Genomic DNA, 25433 nt, shown 5'->3' on the forward strand with positions numbered 1-25433 from the left:
TCTGGGTCTGTCTGTTCATTTTGCCACTCAGTGCATTTTTTGGAGTAAAGACTAGTTTCCAATAGTGCTTCCTGATTACTTTGACTTTCTAATGCCATAATCAGATTTATGATGTTTAGGGTTTGAGTGATCAAGATTACCATTATCAAAAGGTCCCAGATCACTGGAAAGCAGACTGATAATTTCTTATGTGTATTCTCCAGTAACAGTTACTTTCCTTTTAAAAATCAAGTACTAAAACATGTCATCTTTAATTCCTTTACATTTCACTTGTATTGTACATTTGATGTAAGCTGCTAAACAGAAAATCTTATTTAAATTCACTTGAGGCAGTAACTTAAAACTTTCAAAAAATTTCTCAGATTTTAATCTAATGCATGGTTTTAAAATGGGATGATTGCAGTTCCAATATCTCTAAAATTAAAATTTTTGAGAAATAATGAATTTCAAAATTCTGAATATCATAATAAAAACCAAAGGAGATATCGTATATTATATTGTATATTATATTATATCCATTATTTCCTGTAAAATATTTTATTCTGCTAAATAATAAATACATTTTTCCAATATGAAGTATATAAAGAAATACATCTTTTCTATCACTTGGTGCTTTTCATTGTTTTTAAAGTAGTAGATTTGATCCATAGTTATTTGATTAAAGATACATACTAGTCTGTCAAAGCAGTAATGATAAAATTAAAAGTTGACTTCTGAGAAAGTAAATGCTTTGCAAACTTTGCAAAAAGTATTGGTCAGACTACCAGTTAAAATCTGAGAACGTTTTAACTGATGGCTATTATAAATTTATGACTTAGAGAAACACCTACTGTCTTCAATCTATTAGCCCAATTAAAAGCAAAAATCACAAGAAACATATTTTCAACATAGGGCTTCCTCTGAAGGCTCAGTTGTGATGTGATCATCCATGATGGACAACGGCATTTTACTTTTTAAATTATGTGGGTTAAGAAGTCGTCTTACCATGTCTTCATTGGAACCTTTCACTTTGTACATTGTCCAAGTCTTTCCATCATTACTGTAGGCAATTTTGTAGGATTTTATGTACTCTGGACTCCCAATCCTCTTGGCCCCTTGGGTAATCACACCAGTAACTCTCATTTTTCTTTGCAAATTTATCTGAAGAAACAAAATAGGCAACAATAATTTCATTGTTTTCAGGATAGTCATATTTTGGGAAAGGAACTTTTTTTATGTATCAGTATAGATTTAGAATCATATAAAAAACTAATATTTGTCTTAAACTTTTTTCAGATAAACATAAAATAGGCACAATTTAAGTTTAACTTCAAAATCTCTTTCTATAACAGAATATAATACTTTTTTAAAAAAAATAACACAATGCTTGGGAATAGACTTTGAAAAGTACAATGTGCCCCACAAATAAAAGTATAGAAAGCTTTTGGTTGGTTCTGATATGCAGATGTGTTTTAGCAAAGTGAAAAATGGGAATATTCTCTTGTCAAAATAACATCAGTGTCATTACTACAAATGGGTCTCAACTGAATTAAGCTTCAAGAAATATTCATTTAAAATAAAACACGCAAATCTTACTAAGATCTTTGAGTACAAGAATAGGAAAAGGTAAAGGCAATAATGATGATGAAACTAGACCAAAATATCTTTGACCTTTGGATCTCTATGCTGTAAATCTGCTATGGGTTGTGCAAATTATCGTGGGGGAAACGTCAGTTTTCATCAAATAGCTGCTTTTCTCTTAATTTTATTTTATGGAAACTTTCTAATTGGCATTTTCTATTGATTCCAAATCAATTTATAGCAGCTTACAGCAGGAGTAATAGGCATCTAATAAAAATATTAGTATTTTTTTTAATATTTAAATAAGGATTTCTGGAACATGTTATATAAAATTATTTTAAAAATAATACAATGCAAAATATTTTATTTATATAAACATAAAATTTTGTTTCATTCACTTTAGAATGTCTTTATGATGTCTATAAAATGTAAACATAAAACAGTACTGTTTCAATATTCTTGATCAATTCTTATGAAGCACCATTGTAAATCAGAAAAAGTTTCAGTGACTCACACTGTATTTTTTAGTTTTGTCTCTGCCCTTTTTATATTTTATTTTTTGCCTGAATAACCATTATATATAATAAATAGAATGAAAATGTAAAAACAAATTCTGAGAAATTTTTGGTAGATGATGAAACAAAGTGATTCATACAGGGATTTTTTTTTTTTTTTTACTTAGCTTCCTGAAGGTGACTTTACCCCTACTACTTCATATATAGGCTTTTTTAAATTAGATTCTAGGCCATGTGTTTAAGATAGGTATACACTATCCAATTCATGTAATTCTTCTAAAATTATTTTAGATCTGGCATGCATTTGGGCCATTCTTTGAATAATGCTTCTCCAAAGAAGACAGAAATTATGCCTGAAAAGTTAAAACATATCACCTGAGGCCTAGTTTCTGCCCTTTAGAATCTTACAAATCCAGTTATAGGGTTAGATAATGAATATAAGAAGTATTAATGCAACTTACATCAGTACTTCCTAAATAATCCTTATTGTCACACTTTATTTTTGAATAAATAATTCAGAGACTACTTTCCAAAAAAAAATAAGATAATCCTTAGATTCATGTAAGTGACCACGGTTTTCCACTCCAGGATGGGACTTCGAGAATCAGTATGTGAAATGGTAGAGAATGTGCATAATGAGACCAATCTCTCTCTAATCACTGTTTCTGAGTGTTCCAAAGCCCCATCTTCTCCTTCTGGATATCATGAGGTCCTTCCCCAACTGCTGTTCACAAGACAGTTCTCATTCTACTCTTGAACAAAGCCTAGGAATGATGAGTTAGAGTTCCCAGCTAGGTAGTCCCAGCCCTCTCACTGCTGAGATGTGTTTAACCCTTTCACTCTTTCAACACAGATCGTATAAACAACCTTTTAAAATAGAAATCTCGTATTAAAAATTCTGATCTTTGTCCCTTTTTTTCCTCCACTAGTGCTGCATGCATCTACTCAGATACTCAGGTTTGATTTTCTCATTTCAATGTTCAGCTATCAAAACAGTTATAGACATAAATATATTTTAAGTCCCATTAGCTTTTCGGAAGCTCAAAAAAGAGCATATTCTTCATGAATGTATATATTTTTTATTTAATATTTATCTACCTTTATCTCAGCTCTCTTACCAGCTGATTTTGGAGTTTTAGGTGTGAAATTATAGCACATTGCTATGGAAGAGCAACATTCTTTCAGTGTCTTGTGTGTGTTGTTATTTTTCTTTTTAATCTGAGATGTTTCAGAGTCTAAACCTTCCCAATAAGTATAACACAAGCAGTAGGTACTCTCAATCACATTTCCTCTTGTTTTGGAAGCCAAGTTCCACATTTTGCATTGCTGAACATTCCTTTTTCAATTATCTTTTATCTCATTTCAATTATCTTGTTTATACCTCTTGTAGACAGCCAAATTATCTTTGCTAGATTTGGGCTGATTAGCTATACACTAATTTTCTAAAGCTTAGATTATAAAAATATAACAGAATAAAAATCAAAATTTGATTTCATGTTTTTCTCTTTGTCATTAGAAACTATGTTTTTTAAAAGTCCAATACTTAGAAGTACCAAATATACATTTTAGGAACATAGAAACTCCAGGTAGTAAAGTATTACCCAACTTGAGTTGTCTCTACTTTAAGTATTTGTAATTAAATATCAGCCCTGTTTTCATTAAACACAAAATAAATACAAAAAAGCATGATTTACAAAATACAGATTCTGGGATCACTAAGTTTTAGTAATTACTAGGTTTCAGACTATTGACTTCTCATGAATTTAGCACCGGTAAGCCTGAATAATAAGAAATTTAATATAAAGGGGATAAAATTTCACCTTCATAATGATACTCAAATTTAATGTCAGAAATATAAGTTGCTGTAAAAAAATAAGTTAGGCCTTGGAGGAAGGTTATAACACGATTTTAGAAACATCTTTACTTCAAACACTTCCTGTAAGTAATCTCCTTTCATTATCCAACATTATTTTTGATTCCTTACAAAATAACAATGACTAAAGGTAATCTCAGGTTTAGTCTACTTAAATAAAACATATTAGACATTTTGTTAAAAGTTCACTGGAAATTACATTGGAAATTCTTAAATTATTCTGTGAATTTGATGGAATCTTGGATATAAAATAAAATATTTTCATTTGCCTATCTGATTTCATAGATATTATTGTTCTACTGGATGGTAGGTACACTATGTAACCTTAAAAAATGCATCCTAAGATATTCTATTTTATGTCCCCTCATGAATATGAATATGAAGAGGAATCATCTAGATCTAGCATTGCTAAGGCGGAGCAGAAACAGAAAGAACTGGGCATTTCAGTCCTGGTTTTGTCACTGCTTACCCAAGTAATCTTGGTCAATTTGCCTATATTCTTGAAGTTTAATTTCTCTACTCATAAAGAAAGTTTTAATAGAATTATTGTATGTGAACATTATATGATATACACATGGAAAAATTTAACAGTATCCACCTTCCCCAAAACTCTTAGAATATTTGATTTTTGGTTTGATTTTCAACTTTTTTTTTTTAACCAAGCATTGAACCCAGGGGTGCTTTACCACTGAGTCACATTCCCAACCCTTTTTTATTTAATCTTTTTTTTCTTTTGAGACAAAGTCTCATTAAATTTCTGAGGTTGGCTTTGAATTTATGATCCTCCTGCTTCAGCCTTCAGAGTCCCTGATTTGTTGTTTATAGTGAAAAGAAATATTCCCATTCTGTCTTTTGATCTTAGTCACTTAATATTAGAGAATCTGGGTCTGGAAAGGTTTATCCATAAGGGTTCATAATCATAATAATAATATAAATAGAACTTCGTAAAAACCTTCCAGAGCTACATACTGATATGGTATTTAGGGCTACAGTAATCAAGTGTGTATATAAATCTAGCCATTAACTTCAAAATAGTTTAAAGGAGGCAAAACTAATGGGTTCATGACCAAATAGCAAATAGTATGGCCAGTATGCCCTCTCCCATGAATTCTAGCACTGAGGACACTCCAATAAAAGAAGTTGCTGAGAAGACTTTGGACGTTATTGAATTGTACCACACACACCTATATGCATACATCAAAATTATGAGAAATCTTCACGTAACAGGGGCTTTGTAGATCCCAGTGTATGTCAGTGTATCTGGAGTGTTAGAAAGGAACTCTAAGGGTTGATCACAAAAATTAGACTTGAGAACTTCCTAGACTCACTAGTTCTCATTCTCATTTTGCCTGCCTGGGCTGTACTCAGTTCCAGGCAACCAGTACAAAAAGTAGTGGTAAAATGTGGAGCCAGGCTGAAATGGGAGCCTGTAGTCACCAGGAGACCCACTGGTTCTACCTTTTGCATCCCACATGGACCTCCCACATGAACCTGGGAGGTAAAACAGTGATAGAGGTTCTAGTAACAGCAGTGTCTTACAAGGAGGACAGAGAATAGGACTGCCCATAGATTCTAGTTCTGCTATAGGTGCCCTCCATACCAAACCATCCACCTGGAGTAGTTGAAGCTAAGGCATGAGTTTCATCCTCCCCTCCAGGTATACCACTAGCCAAGACATCAATATCAAACTCTTTGAGAAAGGCAAGAGCCATGATCAAAAAGGAAAAAAAAAAAAAAAAAAAGAATCCACAGAACTAAAACTAGGAAAGCCTAATTTAATAGAACTGAGAGGTTAAAACCTTAAAACAACAAACAATAATAATAAATCCTCAAAAAGATGAAAAACAATTTGAAACATAAGAGAAGAACAATTATATAAGTGAGAACCAACTGAAGATATTAAGTATGAAAAATATGATTGTTTACATAAAGCTTCCTATGGAGTGGTTTTAACAGCAAAGAAACAAAAAGACACAGTTGGAGAACAAACCAGTGAGCAGCAAGACAGCGAACAAGACCTTTTCCAGAAAGCAAGAGGATGGATGCCGAGATTGTTCATGCTGGCAGATGATAGAACAATTTACATCAGGAGTTAAAAGCTCTGCAATTTTGCTTAATACAGATCAATGTATAATCTTTGCCAGCAACTAAAAACTGGCAAAACAGTACAAATAATTAAAATAGTGTGATACTGACACATGTAGAGACACATAAGCAGAATAGAAAATCAATAAACAGATCCCAATATGTAAGAAAATTTTATATATAAATCAGTGTAGAAAAGAAAGAGTATTAAATAACTGGATGGGAGAAATAGGCAGACATCTTAAATAACATTTAGATAATATCAGATTCCCTCATCCCAGAATAAATTCCTGGTAAATTGAACACTTAGATAAAAAAAAATGAGAATAAAGAAACCACAAAATAATCAGAGGAGAAGATGGGATTTTAAATCTCTGAGGTGAAAATGGTTTTCTATTCATGACACAAGATTTAAAAATGTTATTATATTAAACTAAAAATTTCTTCAAGATAAAAGCTAAATAAGGTCAATATACAAATGATAAATGGGAATTCATCTTTCACAAATCATATCTTAGCAAAGAATTGATTAATCAAAGAAATTAGTAACTTTATATTTCAATAGATGAAACAAAAATAACTCAATAAGATAATGGGCAAAGTATTTCATTAGGTTACATTAAATGAAATACATATAAACATGAAAAAAATCACAATTTAATTCATAACATAAATTTAATCTATCAAATCTGATTTATGATAAAATTATAATTCACCTATCCACAGCAAAAATCAGAAAGTTTTATTACACAATGTTAGCAAGAATATAGATAAGCAAGTACACTTAATGCATTTCTGTGACAGTATAAATTACACAGTCATTATGAAGTACATTTGGGTATATGAAGCAAAACAAAAAGCATGCATTCTCTTTAACTTTGCAACTCTATTGTAGGAATGTAATCTACAAGTATAATCACAACTACCTAAACTGGTACAGGTTTGCAGTTGGTCCCGGTAGCAATACAAAGAACAAAATTTAAAACAATTGACAATGTTTATCAACAGAGATGTAAGTCATTGTGATATGGAAAAGTCCAGAAAATGGGATATTATTCAGTTGTAAAACAGAAGAACAAGAACAATGCAGAGAGTGTGAGGAAGGGATAGAAGAAAGAAAACGAGAGATCCTAGCACATTGATAAGAGAAGAACAGTGAGACTTCAACACAAGACAGTGTTTCATACACTTCCTGAAAATTGAAATAATTAGATGCTCTGCTTGACCAAGAACATCACAGGTCAAGTTTATAGGACAGAAACTACCTGGGGGAAGGTATTTGCAATATCAAAAATTGGCATGGGCTTATTATTAAGGAAACCGTTCCTCTCAAACTTCTATTTTCCTTCTGAAAAATTATTAAAAGTTTCCAGAGCAAATATGCATACATACATGCCTTTGTAAGATATTTATCATAGGTACTATATGTTCACAAAAATATATAAGTTTCCTGTATTAGAAATTAATACTACTAAATTTTAGAAATATTTATTAATCCATTTAAAATAATAAACTAATTATAAGTTATTATATACATGAAATTTCTATAAAATTATATTGTTTGAAACCATAAAGTTACTGAGAAGGAAGGGCTATTTTTATGTTTCCGAATATCTCTTTCATATATGGTTTGAGAGAAGACGGGTTCTTATATTTAATTCTCTGATCTACCGCAATACACTTTCTGGCTGAAAAGAATCCAACTTTACACAGATTGGTAGCTGGAAAAGTATGAGGTGTCTTAAGAATCTTTATAATCTTTCTAGATAACTCTGGAGATTCATTAGTATCATACGAAAACTTGAAAATTATATTTCTTAAATTTTAATGAATTTTAAAAATTTTAGTTACTGTGTAAAATCCAAAATCTATAGAAGAATTTTTCTTATTCATTGTGACAAAATCCACTGATGCATCTTACATGTTTAAAAGGATCTTTTCCCCCTGTATGGTTTTGTAACATTCTGTGTTGATCATTTGGAAGATGATGGCTCACTGAGCTATGTAGCTTCCTGTATGATGACACCTTTCATCATATAATATAAAATCACATTAATTAATATCACTATCAATTACATTGAAAAAGTTTTCATTTATTGGAAGCTCTCAAACTCATTGGTTGTTATAAGTTTTTTGAAATTGGAATTTTCACTTGATATTCATCACACAATAAACACAGTCATGTATTTTTTAAGATGTGGCAAGATTACTTTCATTTCAAGAAAAGTTTTGACTAATATCCATATATGAATAAGTACAGTTTGTCATTTATTCTTTGAAATAAGCAGGATGCTGTAAAAAGTGGAGGGAGTGCTCATGGTGAAATTCACACAATGTGGCAATAGCTTTTTCTGAAGATGATCATCACACACTCAGCAGAAGTGATTTTGCATAATTCCCATTTCATCACACAGAATATGAAAGGCCTAATAAGGACTGGCATTTAATAACATTAGCTATCAACATTAGCTAACATTAGTTTCATCAAGGGCATTCTTAAACAAATTGGGTATTCTTTTCTTCACTCCCACATGGGCAAGACAGACACGATTCAATAACTACTACAGTTTGGTACCACTGTTAAGATACTAAGGCATGAGCAGTTTTATTCATCATTGCTGGTGGCATCAGTACAAATGTTAGCACAGTGAAAATGGCAAAAACAGTCTTAGAAATATTATGGAAAAAGCAGTGATTTGTGAACCTCTTCAAGGTTTTGGGACTCCCCCTACTTCTGTACATGCAGTTTTAGTTGAGAAGTACTGATGTGAAATGTCAAAGAGTTATTCTTTGGCAAATTATTCACACACACACACACACACACACACACACACACACACACGCTTATACACACACCCAAGATCTGAGAAAATCAATTTTAAAAATGGAGTAAAAACAAGATACTAAAATAAAATTCAGAGAAAATAAAATGGCAATTGCTAAACCTATATTATTATTTAAAGAAATACAAATTATAAGGAGATAGCAATTTAGAGTCAATAAAATGGCAAAACAAAAATATCAGACAATAACAAGTACTGGCAAAATATTCTGCCACTGATGGTGGGAGTATAAAGTGGTATAGTCACTCCCATATGTTAGTTGTTAACAAAATTAAGCAACCTTATTTCTGGGCATTTCTTCCTGAAATTTTTTTGCATAAATGTTCACAGATAAATGCATACACATAATTATTGTAAAATATTTTTATGTTAGCAAGGAGGAACAGAATAAGTCAATATCCCTGGAGGAAGTGAGAATTAAAACATAAAATGAATTTGTGTGTGTGGCATGTGTGTTTGTGTGTGCATGTGTGTGTGTGTGTATGGGCTCTTGCACAAAAACCAATACACTCTAAAGACCTAAAATGTTGACCTAAACTCACACATGGATATGGAAAAAACCTAAGAATATGTGGAAAAGTCCAGAATGAAATTCACACAATGCCACATGTGTAAATTTTAAAACATATTAAAATATAAAATGGTGTACTTTCCAATAATTTGCTAGTCCTAAACATATGGAAAGTGAAATGAAAGGTCACTTGTCAACTCTACTGGACTGGTTTCCTATAAAGGTAAGAGGAACGGGAAGAAAGACGGTGTAAGTAACAATTTCATATTAAATGGGAAGTTATCTTGCTCAGACTGATAATTACAATGTCCCTTGAAATAAAGAGATGCATCTTCAGGTCAGTGCTGTCACATGATACGCTAAGGGCTGGTGTCTTTAGTTCCTTCCATTTACAACTCTATTCTTAAGGCAAATGACTTAATATGTCCCTCTGATGCAGGTATAGGTACCTACCTACAAAATATTCCTAAGGCTGTTCACTGGTATCAGATATAATATGTAAGCATTTCAAACATACTTATATACTAACATATGTAAAATTATTCATGGTCATAATTTAGAAAAAAAGTGAAACAAGTAACTATCTTTAAGAATAGTTCTGTTTTCCTCTACCTCAATGTTGTTGCTGGAAGTTGGGATATACTTAGTGCATTTGAGTGTATGTCTGACAGGTAGTTGGTGTGACTACATAAATGATCCCAATAGCTTTGTGTGGAGTTACACACCTGTAATCACAGGTACTTGGGATGCAGAGGCAAGAGGATTGCAAATTCAAAGTCAGCCAGGGCAATTTAGCAAGATGCTGTGTCAAAATTGAAAACAAATACTAAGGGCTGGGGTGGTTGCTCAGTGGTAGAGCACCTGGGTTCATTTCCCATTGCTGAAATAAATAAATGAATAAATAAATAACCAAACAAAATGTAATTAGAAATTGTGTGTAAAATGAAAATACTTTTTAATATTATGTGGAAAAAGATTTTTGTATTCAAGTTTTTAAAACTTTTAATACTTAGGAATTAAAGAAAAAAACAAGTATTTCTTTTTCAAGGAACTTCAGGAATCACTGTCAATTGAAGACCAATTAGAAAGAAAAAGAAATGCTTGATTCACAATTTATTCTTTGGAGTAAAATCAAGTTATAATCAAACACTAAGGGTCATTTGCTTCTTTACTTCATAAAAAGTATTTTATGAGTTACTATTTTAAAAGATGTGCATTTAGATAGACTGTTACATTAAAGCATTATGCAATTATACAGTATTCCTATAATAATTGTAACTTCATAGCAACCATTATGTATATGACTATATTTTCATAATATGTACAAAAGGCAGGCAATTTATTTAAATTGACTACTGAATGCAAGGAAATAGAAATCTTTTTAAAAGTATTATGTGTTTCTTTTTTAAGTTTGGGGTTGTGTATTACTCCACAAATAGTAAAGTATCAGGTAAAAATAAAGTAATAAAATAATCTTGAAGACAGGATGAGTTTTGATATATGTTCCATCATTAGAACAACCAAAATATAACATGAGGCAATTTGCTATTACTGTAAAATGTACACATGCTGATGTTTAACCTAAAAAAAAGTGCATTGCAAAAGGATAGAAAAGACCAAACTATAAACTACCTTTAGATCAGAAAATGAATATTACACTTGTACATCAGATCTGCTTTCTATTGAGTTAAAATATTATTTTTATATGATTGTTTTTAAAAATGAGATAATTAAAGCATTTAAAATTATAAATTGCTATCATTCATAATACTTCCATCTTGACATAGAAAAAATACACAATACACAACACACACACACACACACACACACCCACACACCCACACACACACGCATATGGTCTCTGCTCTGATTCCTGAGAACTGAAGCCCTTGTAGAAAGGACTTCTAAGAGAATCTTTTGCTCTCATATTTTTTTGACACAGAGCTCCATATACCTTTGTAATTTTTTGAGTGATAGTAGCATCTGACACAGAATTCCTAAAGCCCTTGCAATTTCCTGAGTCTTTTGTCCTAAGGTATTCTTGGTGGGCTCCGTGGTTGCCAGAAGAACAAATTAAATGTGATTAGAGGATTGAAACTTTCTGTACCACTTTCCAACTCCCAGGGAGGGGAGAGGGGCTGAAGATTGAATTCACTACCAATGGCCAGTGATGTAATCAATTATGTCTATATAATGAGCCCCCATAGAAACAGATGACAACTTACAGGTTGCTGAACATGCTGAGGTTCCTGGACAGTGGTACACCACAGAGAGCAAGGAAACTTCAAGTCCCTTCTTTCATACCTCACCCAAAGCATCTCTTCATCTGTATCCTTTTTAATGGCTTTTATAGCAAACTGATAAATATGAATGTCTCTGAGTTCTATGAGCCTTCCTATTAAATTAATCAAAACCAAGGAAGGGTAGTGGAAACCTTGATTTATAGCCAGTTAATAGGACAATTTATAGCTTGCAATGGGAGTCTAAAGAAGTTTTTTTTCCATTTTTATTTTTAGTTGTTAATTGACCTATATTTTATTTATTTATATATGGTGTTGAGAATCTAACCGGTGCTTCACACATGCTAGGCAAACACTCTACAACTGAACCAAAACCCCAGCCCCTCTGTAGAGGTTTTGACAACCTTTAATCTGTGGCATCTACAGGACTCAGATTAGCATGAGAATTTAAATTGTAGAAGACCCAGTTGATGTCCATGGTTCTCCAGTGGGAGGAAGTCCCTATACATTCCAGAAAACTGGAGATGAAGTGCTGTGTTGAGTGTTAGAACAGGAAAAAGTTTTCTACCTCAAACAAGTTTGTTTTCACCAGTCACCATGAAAACAACCCTAGTGCACACTTTTGTTTAGCAGCTGGTAATGCAAACACATCAGGCAAAAACAAAAGGTAATCATCCATTTTGTGTGATATGAGAAAAGATATGAACCTCCAAGTCAATTCTAAATGTGACCTCTTATGATTCAGATTGCAAATAAGCCACTTTAGGGGTTAAAAAGACAATACCTGGGTGTGGTGGCACATCTATAATCCCAGTGGCTGGGGAGGCTGATCCAGGAGAATCTCAAAATCAAAGTTAGCCACAGCAAAAGCCAGGTGCTAAGCAACTCAGTGAGATGCTGTCTCTAAATAAAATACAAAATAGGGCTGGGGATGTGGATTAGTGGTCGAGTGCCCTGAGTTCAATTCCTAGTACTCCATCCCCTTCCCCCAACCCCCCTCAAAAAAAATAAAAAATAAAGGCAGATACATTATCTCCAGAAAGTTTCCATTTAAAATGTTAAGTTGGGATCCAGGAACAGTGCTATACAACTATAATCCCAACAACTCTGGGAGGAAGGACGCAAGCTCAAGGCTAGTCTCAGAAATTTAGTGAGGCACTAGGCAACTTAGCAAGACTCTGCCTTAAAGTAAAAAATAAAAATAAAAAAGGGTTGGGGATATGGCTTAGTCGTTAAGCAACTCTGGGCTAACCCTCCCCCCATAAGCACAAAAAAAGTTGTCAAACAGTTGCAAAGAATCAAAATTCCACTGTTCTTTCAATTATCTTCTTACTATAAAGTGTTACAACAAATGAATCATAAACACATCTTGAGGAGGTTTTGGTGAAAAGTGTCATGCTTGCTCCTGAGGAGGGACTTTTGAGATGGTTTACATACAAAGAGTAATTCAGTGTACTTTTAACATACTTGCTCTTACTAGTCCCTGTGACTATAGTAGACTCTTTTTTCGAGAACATCCTCATCACCAACCACCCAGTGAAGAAGCACTCTTCATTCTGTTAGATACCCTGATGCTCAACACAACCTACCACAGTGGGCTATTCTTGGCCAAGCCCATTCTCTTCTGTTCCTGCCAGACAAACTGTATACTACCAAGGATCAGTTCTGTTTTTACCAGCAGTCCTATTCTTTTTTTTTTTTTACTTATGTTTGTCATTGTAATGATATAATTTAATTAAATATTCAGTAGCCTCCCCATTCAGTTTTACATCTTATTTTTTCAGTTATCCATGGACACTTGAGATCTGAAAACATAAATGAAAAATTCCAGAAAAAATAATTTGTAAATCTTAAGCAGTGATTATTATAGTAATTATTGTAATGGTTCCATGTTATTACTGGTTATTGTTAATCTCTTACTGCACCTAATTTATAAATTTGTAAGTTCATAAATTTGTAAATTTATAAATTAAATTTTATCAAAGGATGTTTGTATAGGAAAAAATCAGTACATGTGGGATCAATACTGTCCATGGTTTCAGGCATCCAATAGGAGTCTTGTAACATATCCTCTAAGGACAAGTGAGAGAGTAACTGTAATTAATAAAAAGTGAAAGGGAAAGAAGAGGGATTTTTTTTTCTATGAAGATATAAAAAAGCTTTCTGAAAAACCTAAAAACAGCAAATTACTGAATGCAATCTATAATATTGAAAATAAGATTAATATTGAAAAGAAGATTAATATCAAGGATTCTACACTGGAATAACTTTACCAATATGTTAAGAAAAGAAATAAACAATGAGGTATCAATAATGCATATGTTGGCATATGCATTCATCCAAGAATTATGACATGGAATTTAAATCCTTTTTAAATTTTAATCAAAAATTTTTTTCTAAATTAATTATCAAACACTAGTTCTGAAGCTCCAGATAAGAGAGCCTCTACCCTATCCTCCACTGTCCTGAGAATGGATTAGTCTTCAACATGAGTTCAGTTAACTATACTCTCTGAAAAAAAGATGGAAAAAGAACATATGCATAAACATTAAAAGCATTGTCTCCTATGACTTCTTGCATCTGGTAGAACTTCAAATTAAAGTGAAACATCCCTTTGCTAAACAGTACAAGGCAGAAACAATAAGGGCTGTACTCGGTTGGTTGTTCCAGGAATCATGGCCAGGTATAAGTTTCTTCTGACTCTCCCTCTGTTTTTTCTATTTATTGTACTCGTCTCTTTTGGCTCTTTCTGTTGTTAGAATTTCTTCACATGCTCCATTATTCAGTTTCACATTTGAGAATGTGACCTCAGTGTGAACCATGGCTACTTTAAAGATATCAGTTTGGGTGTTAAGTTTGGAGGAATAGTACATATTAAGATAATCTATAGGCCTCATAAAATGTTTATATTATCTGAGTCACAGATTTGAGTTTATTTGAATCTGAATTTTGGATTTCTTATCTTTTTTTTCTGGTTACCTCATATGACCCAGTGCAAAAACTAAGGAATTATTGTTGATGACAAGCTGTCAACCAATGCAGATTCAGTAAAAAAAAAAAAAAAAAAAAAAGGACAAATAAGAAAAAATAAAAACAGAAAAGCATCTCTATTTTCTCTGCATAATATATGATGAAGAACATATAGGAGAATTTAGAGAAGAAATAATAATAAAAGGAGATAATATCAGTGCATGACTAGAAATGTGAACCCCAATAAAATATCTTAGAAACAATGAAAATAAGGTTATCTTGCTAGCTCATATTTTTGAAATAAATTATAGGTGCTATTAAAAAAAAAATCCTTGCTGCACAAGTATAGGGTCAGTAAGTACTATGAAGGGGAGAGGAAAAAGGGAGGCTGTGAGGGACTGAGCTTTTTAAAATTGCTCAGGGGCCCAGCAACGAGCCGTGGCCCTTCAGAGGATGTAAAGTGGGCAACTCAAAGGCAAATACCAAAAAAGTCATTGCAACCTATTTCAAAAGAAAAACAAAATCAGTGGTGTTTAAAAATGTTAGGTTTATCAATTAAAAAAAAAATATTAAGAGAGATATAGAGAGGTACATTACTTCTAAGAGTCAGCCCAGGCAGGAGGGGGAGGAATCTCTCTGAGGGTTCATGAAAATATGGATTTGTGCTTGGACCCTCTCACTGAGTGTACTTCAAAGTTAATGTGACAGAGGACAGCACTTAGTGCATCAGAAAGAAAAAATAAACTCACAATATTCAATTACTTTGACTAGCATGCATTACCCACTACCTCCTCTGATTTTTCTTAATTCAGTATATTACTTGCATCATGCAAATATAATCTGTCAACAGAACAGTTTCTGAGTTTTACTATGTGAATACTCTATACCTTTCCATGTACAAAAATATTATTGGTAGTGGCAGCAAGTGTCCTGAAATTTTAAATGCTGACTTGGGATCAATTAAACTTCAAGACAGAAACAAATATCTCATAATAAAAAGTTAAAAGGTACTTCTGGGAAACAGAAAACTGTGATGCTCTTCATTTTTATGCACTGAAGATAAAAGAAGTCTGCAAAGCAAACATGTTCTAGCACAAAGGGTGGCAACTTTTTCTAGGATATTATTTTCTATTATGATGATATGAGTAAATTAACCAAAAAGGAAAAGAAGAGGGCTAAAGAGGAGAAGGGGATTTGCAACATACACAGTAGTTATACCAACTAATAACTTCACATCCTATATTGTGTTTTTCTGGCTTTGAATTTTAATCTTAATAACGATGCTCTTTTAACTGCACTTCAAAAATAAAATTAAGAAAATACATTTTAGGAATTAAATGGCACCATTGCTTTGTATTTATCAGTTCTGACAAAAAGTATAAAGGGCTTACATTTCATGGTTTTTCTTGAGAATTTATGTTTCTGATTAAAAATTTGTATAAACAGACAAAATTGCTTCTTGGATGTTTCTCCTCATGGTTAAATTCTTATTTTAGACCTAAAGGTAATTGCTAGAAATGTTGTTAACTAGACTAAACAGATGATCTAATTTTAGAATAAGTTTTTCTATCAATACATATTAATTATACAAAATGGTGGGGTTTATTTTGCATATTCATGCATACATAAAAATAAAAACAATTTGATCAATCTCACTCCGCAGTACTTCTTCACCCTTCCCTCTGATGCCCTTCCTCTACCCTGCTGTCTCCCTTCTACTTTCATAGCATACCACTTTTTATCTTGTCTCCCCCCCCACCTCTGGTTTCACCATATGAGAGTTAACATATACTTTCATCTAGAATGGAGGAACTTTGGATTGTGTAGAGGGAAATGAGGGGAGGGGAGAAGGCAGCGGGTAGGAAAGATGGTGGAATGAGACACGCATCATTACTCTATGTACATGTATGATTACACGAATGGTGTGACTCTACATCGTGTACAACCAGAAAAATGAGAAGTTGTATTCCATTTGTGTACAAAACCAAAATGCATTCTGCTATCATGTATAACTAAATAGTAACAAACAATAAATAAAAACAAAACAAAATTATGGTCTCTAGTTCCATCCATTTCCCTGCAAAAGACATAATTTCATTCTTCTTTGGGACTGAATAAAATTATATTGGGTATATACACCACTTTTTATTTATCCATTTATGTGTTAATGGACACCTAGACTGATTCCACAACTTGTCTATTCTGAACTTTTCTGACAAACATGTATATGCATGTATTGTTCTAATTTACTCACTTTAATTCTTTTTGATAAATACCCAAGAATGGCATAGCTGGAATATATGCTAGTTCCATTTTAAGCTTCTAGAAGAATCTCCATAGTGATTTTCAATAGTGGCTGAAATGATTTACATTCCCACCAACAGCATGCAACAACTCCTTTTCCTCAGTGTCTATTTTTATTTGTATTCTTGATGATTGCCATTATAACTGAAATGTGGTGGAATATCATTGTGGTTTTTACATGCATTTCCCTGTTGACTAAAGATGTGGATCATTTTTTTCATGTAATTTTTGGCCATGTGTACCTCTGCTTTTGAGAATTATCTGTTCAATTTATTTGTCCACTTATTGATTTGGTTATTTTTTTTTAATGTTGAGTTTTTTTAGTTCTTTGTGTATTTTGGATATTAGTCCTTTGTGGAAGGCGTAGCTGGCAAAGATTTTCTCCCATTCTGTTGGTTGTCTTGTCAATCTGTTGTTTCCTTTGCTGTGCAGGTTTTTAATTTTATGCTATCTCATTTATTAATTCTTTCTCTTATTTCCTGAACTGTAGGGCTTGTCTTCAGGAAATCTTAGCCTGTATCTATATCTAATGGCAGGAAAACACAGGGTATATTCCATAATCTTTTAAAATGTCACCTTACACAACAGGTTCAGTGCTGCTTATATTCAAGTTTCTCTGATAGAAGTGATTTTTTAAAAAAATCCTTCCATCCACTTATACATTCCTATAATTAATTAATAATTTATAATTTCATTGTATTAATTTATAATTTCATTGTTCATTTATAATGAACGTTTTGGGTATTCCACTGAAATATCTGATTATTTTTATTTAACTATGGAAGGTAAAATATCCTAAATCGTTTTAACATTTTGAATAAATTTATGAACAAATACATCCTGAAATTTGAAGTCGCAGTTTTTCACAACAAATGGACTTCTGGGACTTCACATTGTTAGGGGTGAGACACAATGCTGATCCTATGAGAACACTGGAAGATGGGAAGCAAAGAGGCAAATGCTTAGGATGGGGGTCTCATTCTAACTCTCCGTATTGGGTCCAAAGAGGCCCAGCCATTCTCAGGGCTGAGCACAATGATGACCACTAAGACCTAAACTTGCCTGTCTAGATGGAGAGATATTAAAGAAATAAAAATGGAAGTGCTATCTTTTACTGGGGATTGAACTCAGGGGCACTCGACCACTGAGTCACATCCCCAGTTCTATTTTTTATTTTATTTAGAGATTCTCATTGAGTTGCTTAGCACCTTGCTTTTGCTGGGGTTGACTTTGAACTTACAATCCTCCTGCCTCAGCCTCCTGAGCCGCTGGGATCATAGGTGTGTGCCACCACACCTGGCTAAGAAGTGCTATCTCTTATGACAGAACAAATCACTGTAATTAAAGCCAAGATGCTTACCGTCTGAAAACCTAGGTGTATAACTTGGCTGTGCTACATATTAGCTAACATGACCCTAGACAAGTTTTTAAATCTTTGTGTGCTAGAATTTCTGCATCTGTGTAATAGAAGTAAGATGCTATCTAACTCATAAGGTTGTCTGGGTAATGAAGGTGATGATGTCCCTCAGGTGCCTACCATGTATTACCTTCCAAGGTCTGCTTGCTATCAGTACCAGTCTTTACCAGGGAAGAATAAAATCAAGTTCCTCATTTACAAAGATAGAAGAAAAAGGAGTAACAAAATAAATACACAATTCTTTAATTCACACTGATCAAACCCTTTGGCTCTATGCATTTTACTTTCAAAGTGTTTTATATAGATGACACATTATTACACTTGCTCTTTTTATTAACCTTAAGAAACAAATTGGATAACCCTGGTTTCCCGTATGGGTCTCAGGGAAAGATGATGGGGAATTTGGGTGATCTATATTTTCTTGGAAGTAAAGAGAAAAATAATAATAACAATAAAAATAAGCATAGAAGAAAGAAAAAGTAAAAGTAAGACCAAACACAGAAAAAATTCTACTTCTCCTGATATGTCACTCCTGTGCAACATCAACTCATTAATTCTTAATGTGGAAATGAGATTTTTTTACACATTTTCAAAAAATAGTTTAATCATTACCAAATAATTCTGTAGAGCAAAATTTACGAAGAATATGTTATTTTTCATAATATTAAAATACTTTAGCTGAACAGATGTAGGCAACTCAGAAATCTTTTAAAAAATCACAGATTGTGTTTTTTAAATTTTTTTTAAATTTTAGTTGTCAATGCAACTTTTTTTTATTTATTTATATGTGGTGCTGAGAATTGAACCAAGTACCTCACACATGCTATGCAAATACTCTACCACTGAGCTACAACCCCAGCCCCAAATTGTGTTTTAGATAAAATTTTATCTCTACTTCCCGTAACCAGGGTAATATAATTTCATCTAACATTTTCCAAGCCTCAAGGAACAAATTAATTTTAAATGAGACAATATATTCTTTTATTTTCATAATCCCATCACAATGTAACCAGAATTTATAAAACAAATTATTTTTAATGATCAAAAGCTACCTAATTTATTTTTATAACATTATATCTGTAATCTAATTTTCCTATTTAATTTTATGAAAGTGAATGGAACTATTTATATGTTTTACATATTAACATTTAATAATTATGACTCCAAAATTCTAAGATTCATACGATTTGAAAGAGATATAAAAACGTGATGTAACAAAGGACTGAGGTTGTGGCTCAGGGATAGGGTACTTATCTAGCACATGTGAAGTACTAGATTCAATCCTCAGCACCACATAAAAAATAAATAAATAAAAAAGGTATTGTGTCCATCTACAACTAAAAACTAAGTGATATAACAAAATACTATGATCATATTATTAGGACATTCAAAATGAGACAAATCAAATTACACTTGATCTTTTTAAAAAAATAAACTGAACTACAGATTTTCTCCAATTTTGTGTAACTTCTCTGTTTTCAAACCTTCAGTATTTTCTCCCTCCTACCAAACTACAACATAAACTTCTTCCCTACTGACTTGCCAGTTTATGCAAGGTCACCTCAACTCATTTTTATAGCTGCATCATTATTATCACACATGCATTTATTTATGCTCTGAATAATTCACTAAATATATCTAACTCATCTGATGTTTTTTGGATGTCTACAATCTATAAACACTATGGTAAATGGAGAGGAAAATAAAAAGACAAGGATCTTTGTATTTGTCACAAGTAATCTAAAGAAGAAAATTCACACAAACAACAAATAACAACATAAAGCAGAATGTTATCAATGATACCATAAAGGGGAAAACCGCCTTGCCACCAAATAAAGAGAAGATACTAATTAATACTGACTGCAGACGGGAAGCCAAGACCTAAAAAGGTCAAGTAGCCTGACTGAAATCACATGCCAACATTGACTGAATGATCATTCCAGACCCAGAGTGGGGTATGAGAAATAATCCAGGAGATAGAGTGTAGTGCTCAGTGGGCTGCAGGAGTATGGACCCACTTCCCCTGCCAGATCCTCTATTGTTCGGGTAGAGGGAAAACCATATCAGCACCTACAAACCCCTCTAATAAGTTGCCATATCAAAAAAATCTGCTTCACTCATTCTTTTTTGATAATTCCTATGTGTCCCATTTCCTTCCTGGGAAGGGACATCCTAGCCAAAATTGGGTGCCTCTATTTCCTTCTCACCCACCATGCACCTCCACCAAGACTCTTCTGCTATTCTTCTCCTCATGACCTTGTAGGAATATACAAGTCAATCTGAGTCTTCATATCCCCTTCCTCCCTCCCTTGTTAACCCCAAGGTCTGGGACACCCACACACCCTCTGTAGCCAAATGCTTACCTGTACTCATTCGCCTGAAGGACCCAATATCCTACCCAGCCCATGCCCAATATCCTCTTCCCCAAAAAAGCCTATTAAGATTTCAACCAATCATTCAGAATTTAAGGCAGAAAGGCTTCCTGTGCCCCATCAACTCACCTTATAACTCTCCCATCCTGGCTGTTAAGAAGCCTAATGGATCTTACCATTTGGTGCAAGATCACTGCATCATCAACTTGGCAGTTGTCCCATCTTCCCCATTGTGCCCAATCTCTACACATTGCTTTCCTCTACCCCTCCTCCACCACATACTTCTCTGTGTTGGATTTGAAGGATGCCTTTTTCATTGTCCCTCTTCATCCTGAGTCACAGGATCTCTTTGCCTTCACCTGGACTGACCCTCTCAGTCAAATTTCTTCTCAGCTGACCTGGACAGTTGTCCCACAGGAATTTCAGGACAGTCCTCACCTCTTTGGTCAAACACTGTCTCATGATCTTGCCTCACTTACTTTCATTTCCTCCTCTCTCTTAAGTGCTCTCACCTCATCATCTGTCCGAGATTCTTACTTATAAGGATCTGCAAACTCTACTGCCCCTCGGGTGTTAGCCTTGCAAACTGCTCTTATTGAGGACTCTTCCATTTCCTTTAAGACATGCCCTCCTTTAAATCTAGCCACCCTCTTACCCCTGCCTTCTGACATACATGCTTCAGCAACCCATAGCTGCTTTGAAATTCTGGTAGAGTTACTCCCCTGCCCCTCCAATTCAGGAGGAGACCTTACACAACCCTACTTTCATATGGTTCACTGATGGGAGCTCTTTTCTCCATGAAGGGATTTGATGAGTTGGATATACTATTGTGTCCTTGGGAAAGGTTGTACAGTCAGGACCACTACCTAACAACACCACCAACCAACAGGCAGAAATAATCACCCTCACTCGTGCATTCACTCTCGCAAAGGGAGAATCCTTCACAATCTACACTGACTCCAAATATGCTTTCCAAATTATCCTTTCCTATGCTGCTATTTGGAAAGAGAGCGGCTTCTTACCACAAAAGGGAACTCCATTACCAACTCTAGCTACATCCTAAATCTCCTTGAGGCTGTTCACCTCCCAGCAACCATAGGCCTTGTACATTGCAGAACCCATCAGAAAGACCAATCATTCATCTTTTCAGGCAACAACAAGTCCTAAAAGGGCTGCCCTGTCATCCATGCCAGTCCCCATCATGACTCTCCATGATCCCTTACCTCCATCGCCCCCCAACAGGGAGATACTTTCCTAGCTCCACCATCTATTCCACCCCAACCTTTCTTCACTCTTACAATACGCTAAGACTCATCTGCAACTATCCTCCTCTGACATCTCATTTCTGAAAGAACTCTCCTCCACATGTGAAGTTTGCCTGCGAACAAATCCTACAGCTGTCAGACCCCTCACTTTTCCTACTCACCAGGTCCGTGGTGTCATTCCAGGGGTAGACTGGTAACTTGATTTCACTCACATGCCCACAGTAAGAAAGTCTAAATACCTTTTGGTTATGGTAGATACCTTCTTGGGATGGGGTGAAGCCATCCCCATCTCCAACAAAAGGGCAATAACCATCTCTACCTTTATTCTTCATGAAATCATTCCTCGCTTTGGAGTACCTACCTCCTTTCAGTCAGATAATGGGCCTGAATTCATCTCCCAAGTTTCCCAACAACTTCCCAAGGCTCTTGGAGTTCCTTGACATTTCCACATTCCCTTTCATTAAAGTCATCAGGTAAAGTAGAAAGAGCAAACCAAACTCTTAAAAATGTCTTAACCAAGTTCTCTTTAGAACTTCACCCTGACTGGGTTAAACTCCTGCTCCTTGCTCTTCTCTGTCTTCGTTCACTCCCAAAGAAACATGCTAATATTTCCCCTTTCTAGCTGATGTACAGTTGTCCCATCCTTGCCCCTAGGATAGTACCCCTTCCTTCCTCTCTTCCTTCTCATATGTCCTTTCCTCTCTTAAACCACATTCGAACATTCCTATGGGGTTACACCGACTCCTCTCTGCCTAAACCTTTGTCTGGCCCCCTGGCTCAACCTCTTCAAATAGGAGACCACGTTCTTATCTCTCCCTCAGGAGGCTATAGCCTCTCTATCTCCCAAATGGCAGGGACCCCATACAGTGATCCTGGCTACACCAATGGCTGTTAAGGTGCAGGATGGCTACACATTTCTCAGGTTAAGCTCTACTCTTAATCCACAAACCCCTCTCCAGCTTCTAATCCTCAGGTTTCTTCTGATTAATACTCAGCCACCCCAGTGGGACCTCTCTGTCTTAGACTGAAGGCCATCAAGTCCTTTACCCTTCTTCCTGTTCCTGAGGCTGAGGACCAGAACACTGAGGGGCCAGACAACCACACCCAGCCATGAGGACTGGACTGCTAGCTACATTCTTGCCTCCCCTGCCATTTGCTCTGTCGGCCATTTTCCTAATTATCGGATTTTTTCCCAATAGATCTGTCCAGGTGCCAACCATTACCTCCCTCCCGGATTACCCACAGGACTGCTGGAAGACTGACTCCTACTGTCCCCAGGGATGTTTCATCCATTTTACATATCCACTCTTAATACAGACTCAATTTAACTAACTCTCTCATGTCACAGGGATGTTGGATGTACATGAGAGGGGTCCACTCATCTCCTGGCTGGCACCCTAGACTTTAACAGCTCTTTGATTTTCAACAGCACCCCCTTAGAGCAGGTGATCAGGAAGTCTCTCTTCCAATTTGCTTCCAGGTACATATCTTCTGATGGAAGTCACCCTGTGGGTTCACTAGAAAAAGGGAAGTGCTCTTAGGAAGAGTACTGCCTCTAAGTCAACCAGTCAGTTATTAATCAGCTTGTATTTCAGGAATATCAAGACCTCACAGGAAAGAATCAGAGCCTGGCTACAAGTGCAGTCCCCAGAGGAAGTATCCGGTCCTCAATCCTCACCTGCTGCAATGACATCTCCCTCCCCTGAATCAGCTCTACGCCCACACCCAGCAGGAAGCAGTTACTGAAGATGAATCTTTGCCCATGAGTCCAAAGGAATTTTTTTTTTTTTTTTTTTTTTTTTTTTTTTTTTTTTTTTGCAGTGCTGGGGATTGAACCCAGGGCCTTGTGCTTGCAAGGCAAGTACTCTACCAACTGAGCTAAATCCCCAGCCCTCAAAGGAATTTTCTTATAAAAACAAAAATGGGGGATGTAGTGCTCAGTGGACTGCTCAGTGGGCTGCTCAATGGGCTGTTCAGTGGGCTGCTGGGTGGGCTGCCCTGTGGATGGATGCAGTGTGGCAGGTCCTAAGCTGCCCACCCAGCGCTCTGCTCACGTGAACCCACCAGGTGTTGGCTGGCCTGGGCAGGCAGCATGGGGGCGCTGGGTTTGCCCTGCAGTCTGGCTCACCTCGGGCCTTGGGCTGCCTAAAACCAGCACACCCTAGGACCTCATGTGGCTCCTTCCTGGGCAATAGGGCGCAGGACACACTTGACAGGGAAAGGCAAGGAGGCATGACAGCACCCCAGCTGTCAGTCTGCCATCCTCGCCAGCCATTGGTCCACCTGTCAGACTGTGCTCAGCAGCCATTGGCTTAACCCACAGCCTGCGAATTTTAACTGCACAGCGATTGACCCTATCATACTTAGCCCGGGAAATTCAACTTTTTAAGTGAAGCCATGCTCTCTCTTGCGTGCACTCTCTCTCTTCGGGGTAGACACTGTTAATCTGTGGAATAAAATCTCTTGTGTGGTTTGTTTGGGCATCTTTTCACTTTTCATAGATTGTATGTCAGGATGGGGTGTTTTGAGGTGTATCGTCAAGCTGGAAACAAGAATAAATTTTTTTCCCCTATGGTTATCCATCTGGAAGAACCCTCTCACCTATTGTGGAAGACTGAAAACACATTTGCAATATAAGCTTCATTTTAAATAAGATTTTGCACTTAACAACCTATACCTAAAAATTATTGTGATGCTGCTGCAATCTGCTTTGAATCTGAAACTGAACCTGCTATTTTGTAGACTCACTTGAGGTGTAATTAAGTTCAGATGCTAGTGACTGAAAACTCAAACTAACAGTGGCTTAAAATATAAAAGAAGTTGTCTTCTCCCTTGTGTAAACACATGAGTAGGAAGAACCAACATGCCAGGGTTCCAGGTGCCTTCTAATTTATTTGCCACTGTATGTAGCATGATCTCATGATCCAAGAGGGTGGGCTCTGAGTTCATGGCAGTAGGATGGAGGAATGGTTGAAGAGGGAAGAAGAGGCCTATGGCTGCTGTCTCAGGAAAAGTTCCCCAAGCTCAACACATGACTTTGTTTGTATGCCTATGGCCTTTTTGAAAATCCATGACTACAACTATTGGAATGGGAGGTGGAGAAAAATATATATATATACATATATATATATGTATATATATATTTCATTCTGGAGTAAAACATGCTTAGTTAATAATCCACTTACTATGGAAATAATTTCAAAGGATGTTGGGAAACAGAAGTCTTGGCTACAGCTTTCAATAAATATTTGTTGAATTGATGAGAACATACATTTATTAATCACTGTATGGCCAATCTGTGACTACATATCAATTGTATAATCCTCACAACAATTTTAAGAGGCTGAACTGATATTGTTGATGCTTCAAAGAAGCTCTATCTTAGAGTGGATAAGTAACTTTGTTCAAGATGACAGTTAACAGACATTTGAATCCATAACAACAGATCCTGAACATGATATTGCTTTTCAACAGAATA

At 35.1% G+C, this 25433-nt stretch overlaps 1 protein-coding gene across 2 annotated transcripts in view; it reads right to left on the minus strand.

Annotated features, from left to right (window-relative positions):
* Edil3 (EGF like repeats and discoidin domains 3) overlaps nucleotides 1-25433 on the minus strand; it is a 412828-nt gene that overhangs the window by 105029 nt on the left and 282366 nt on the right. For both annotated transcript variants that reach the window (XM_047555553.1, XM_047555552.1), the window contains one exon: nucleotides 985-1140. In XM_047555553.1, the coding sequence (XP_047411509.1) occupies nucleotides 985-1140 (156 nt within the window). The remainder of the gene's footprint in view (nucleotides 1-984; nucleotides 1141-25433) is intronic.

The sequence above is a fragment of the Sciurus carolinensis genome, chromosome 6, assembly GCF_902686445.1.
Source record: "Sciurus carolinensis chromosome 6, mSciCar1.2, whole genome shotgun sequence".
Classification (NCBI taxonomy): domain Eukaryota; kingdom Metazoa; phylum Chordata; class Mammalia; order Rodentia; family Sciuridae; genus Sciurus; species Sciurus carolinensis.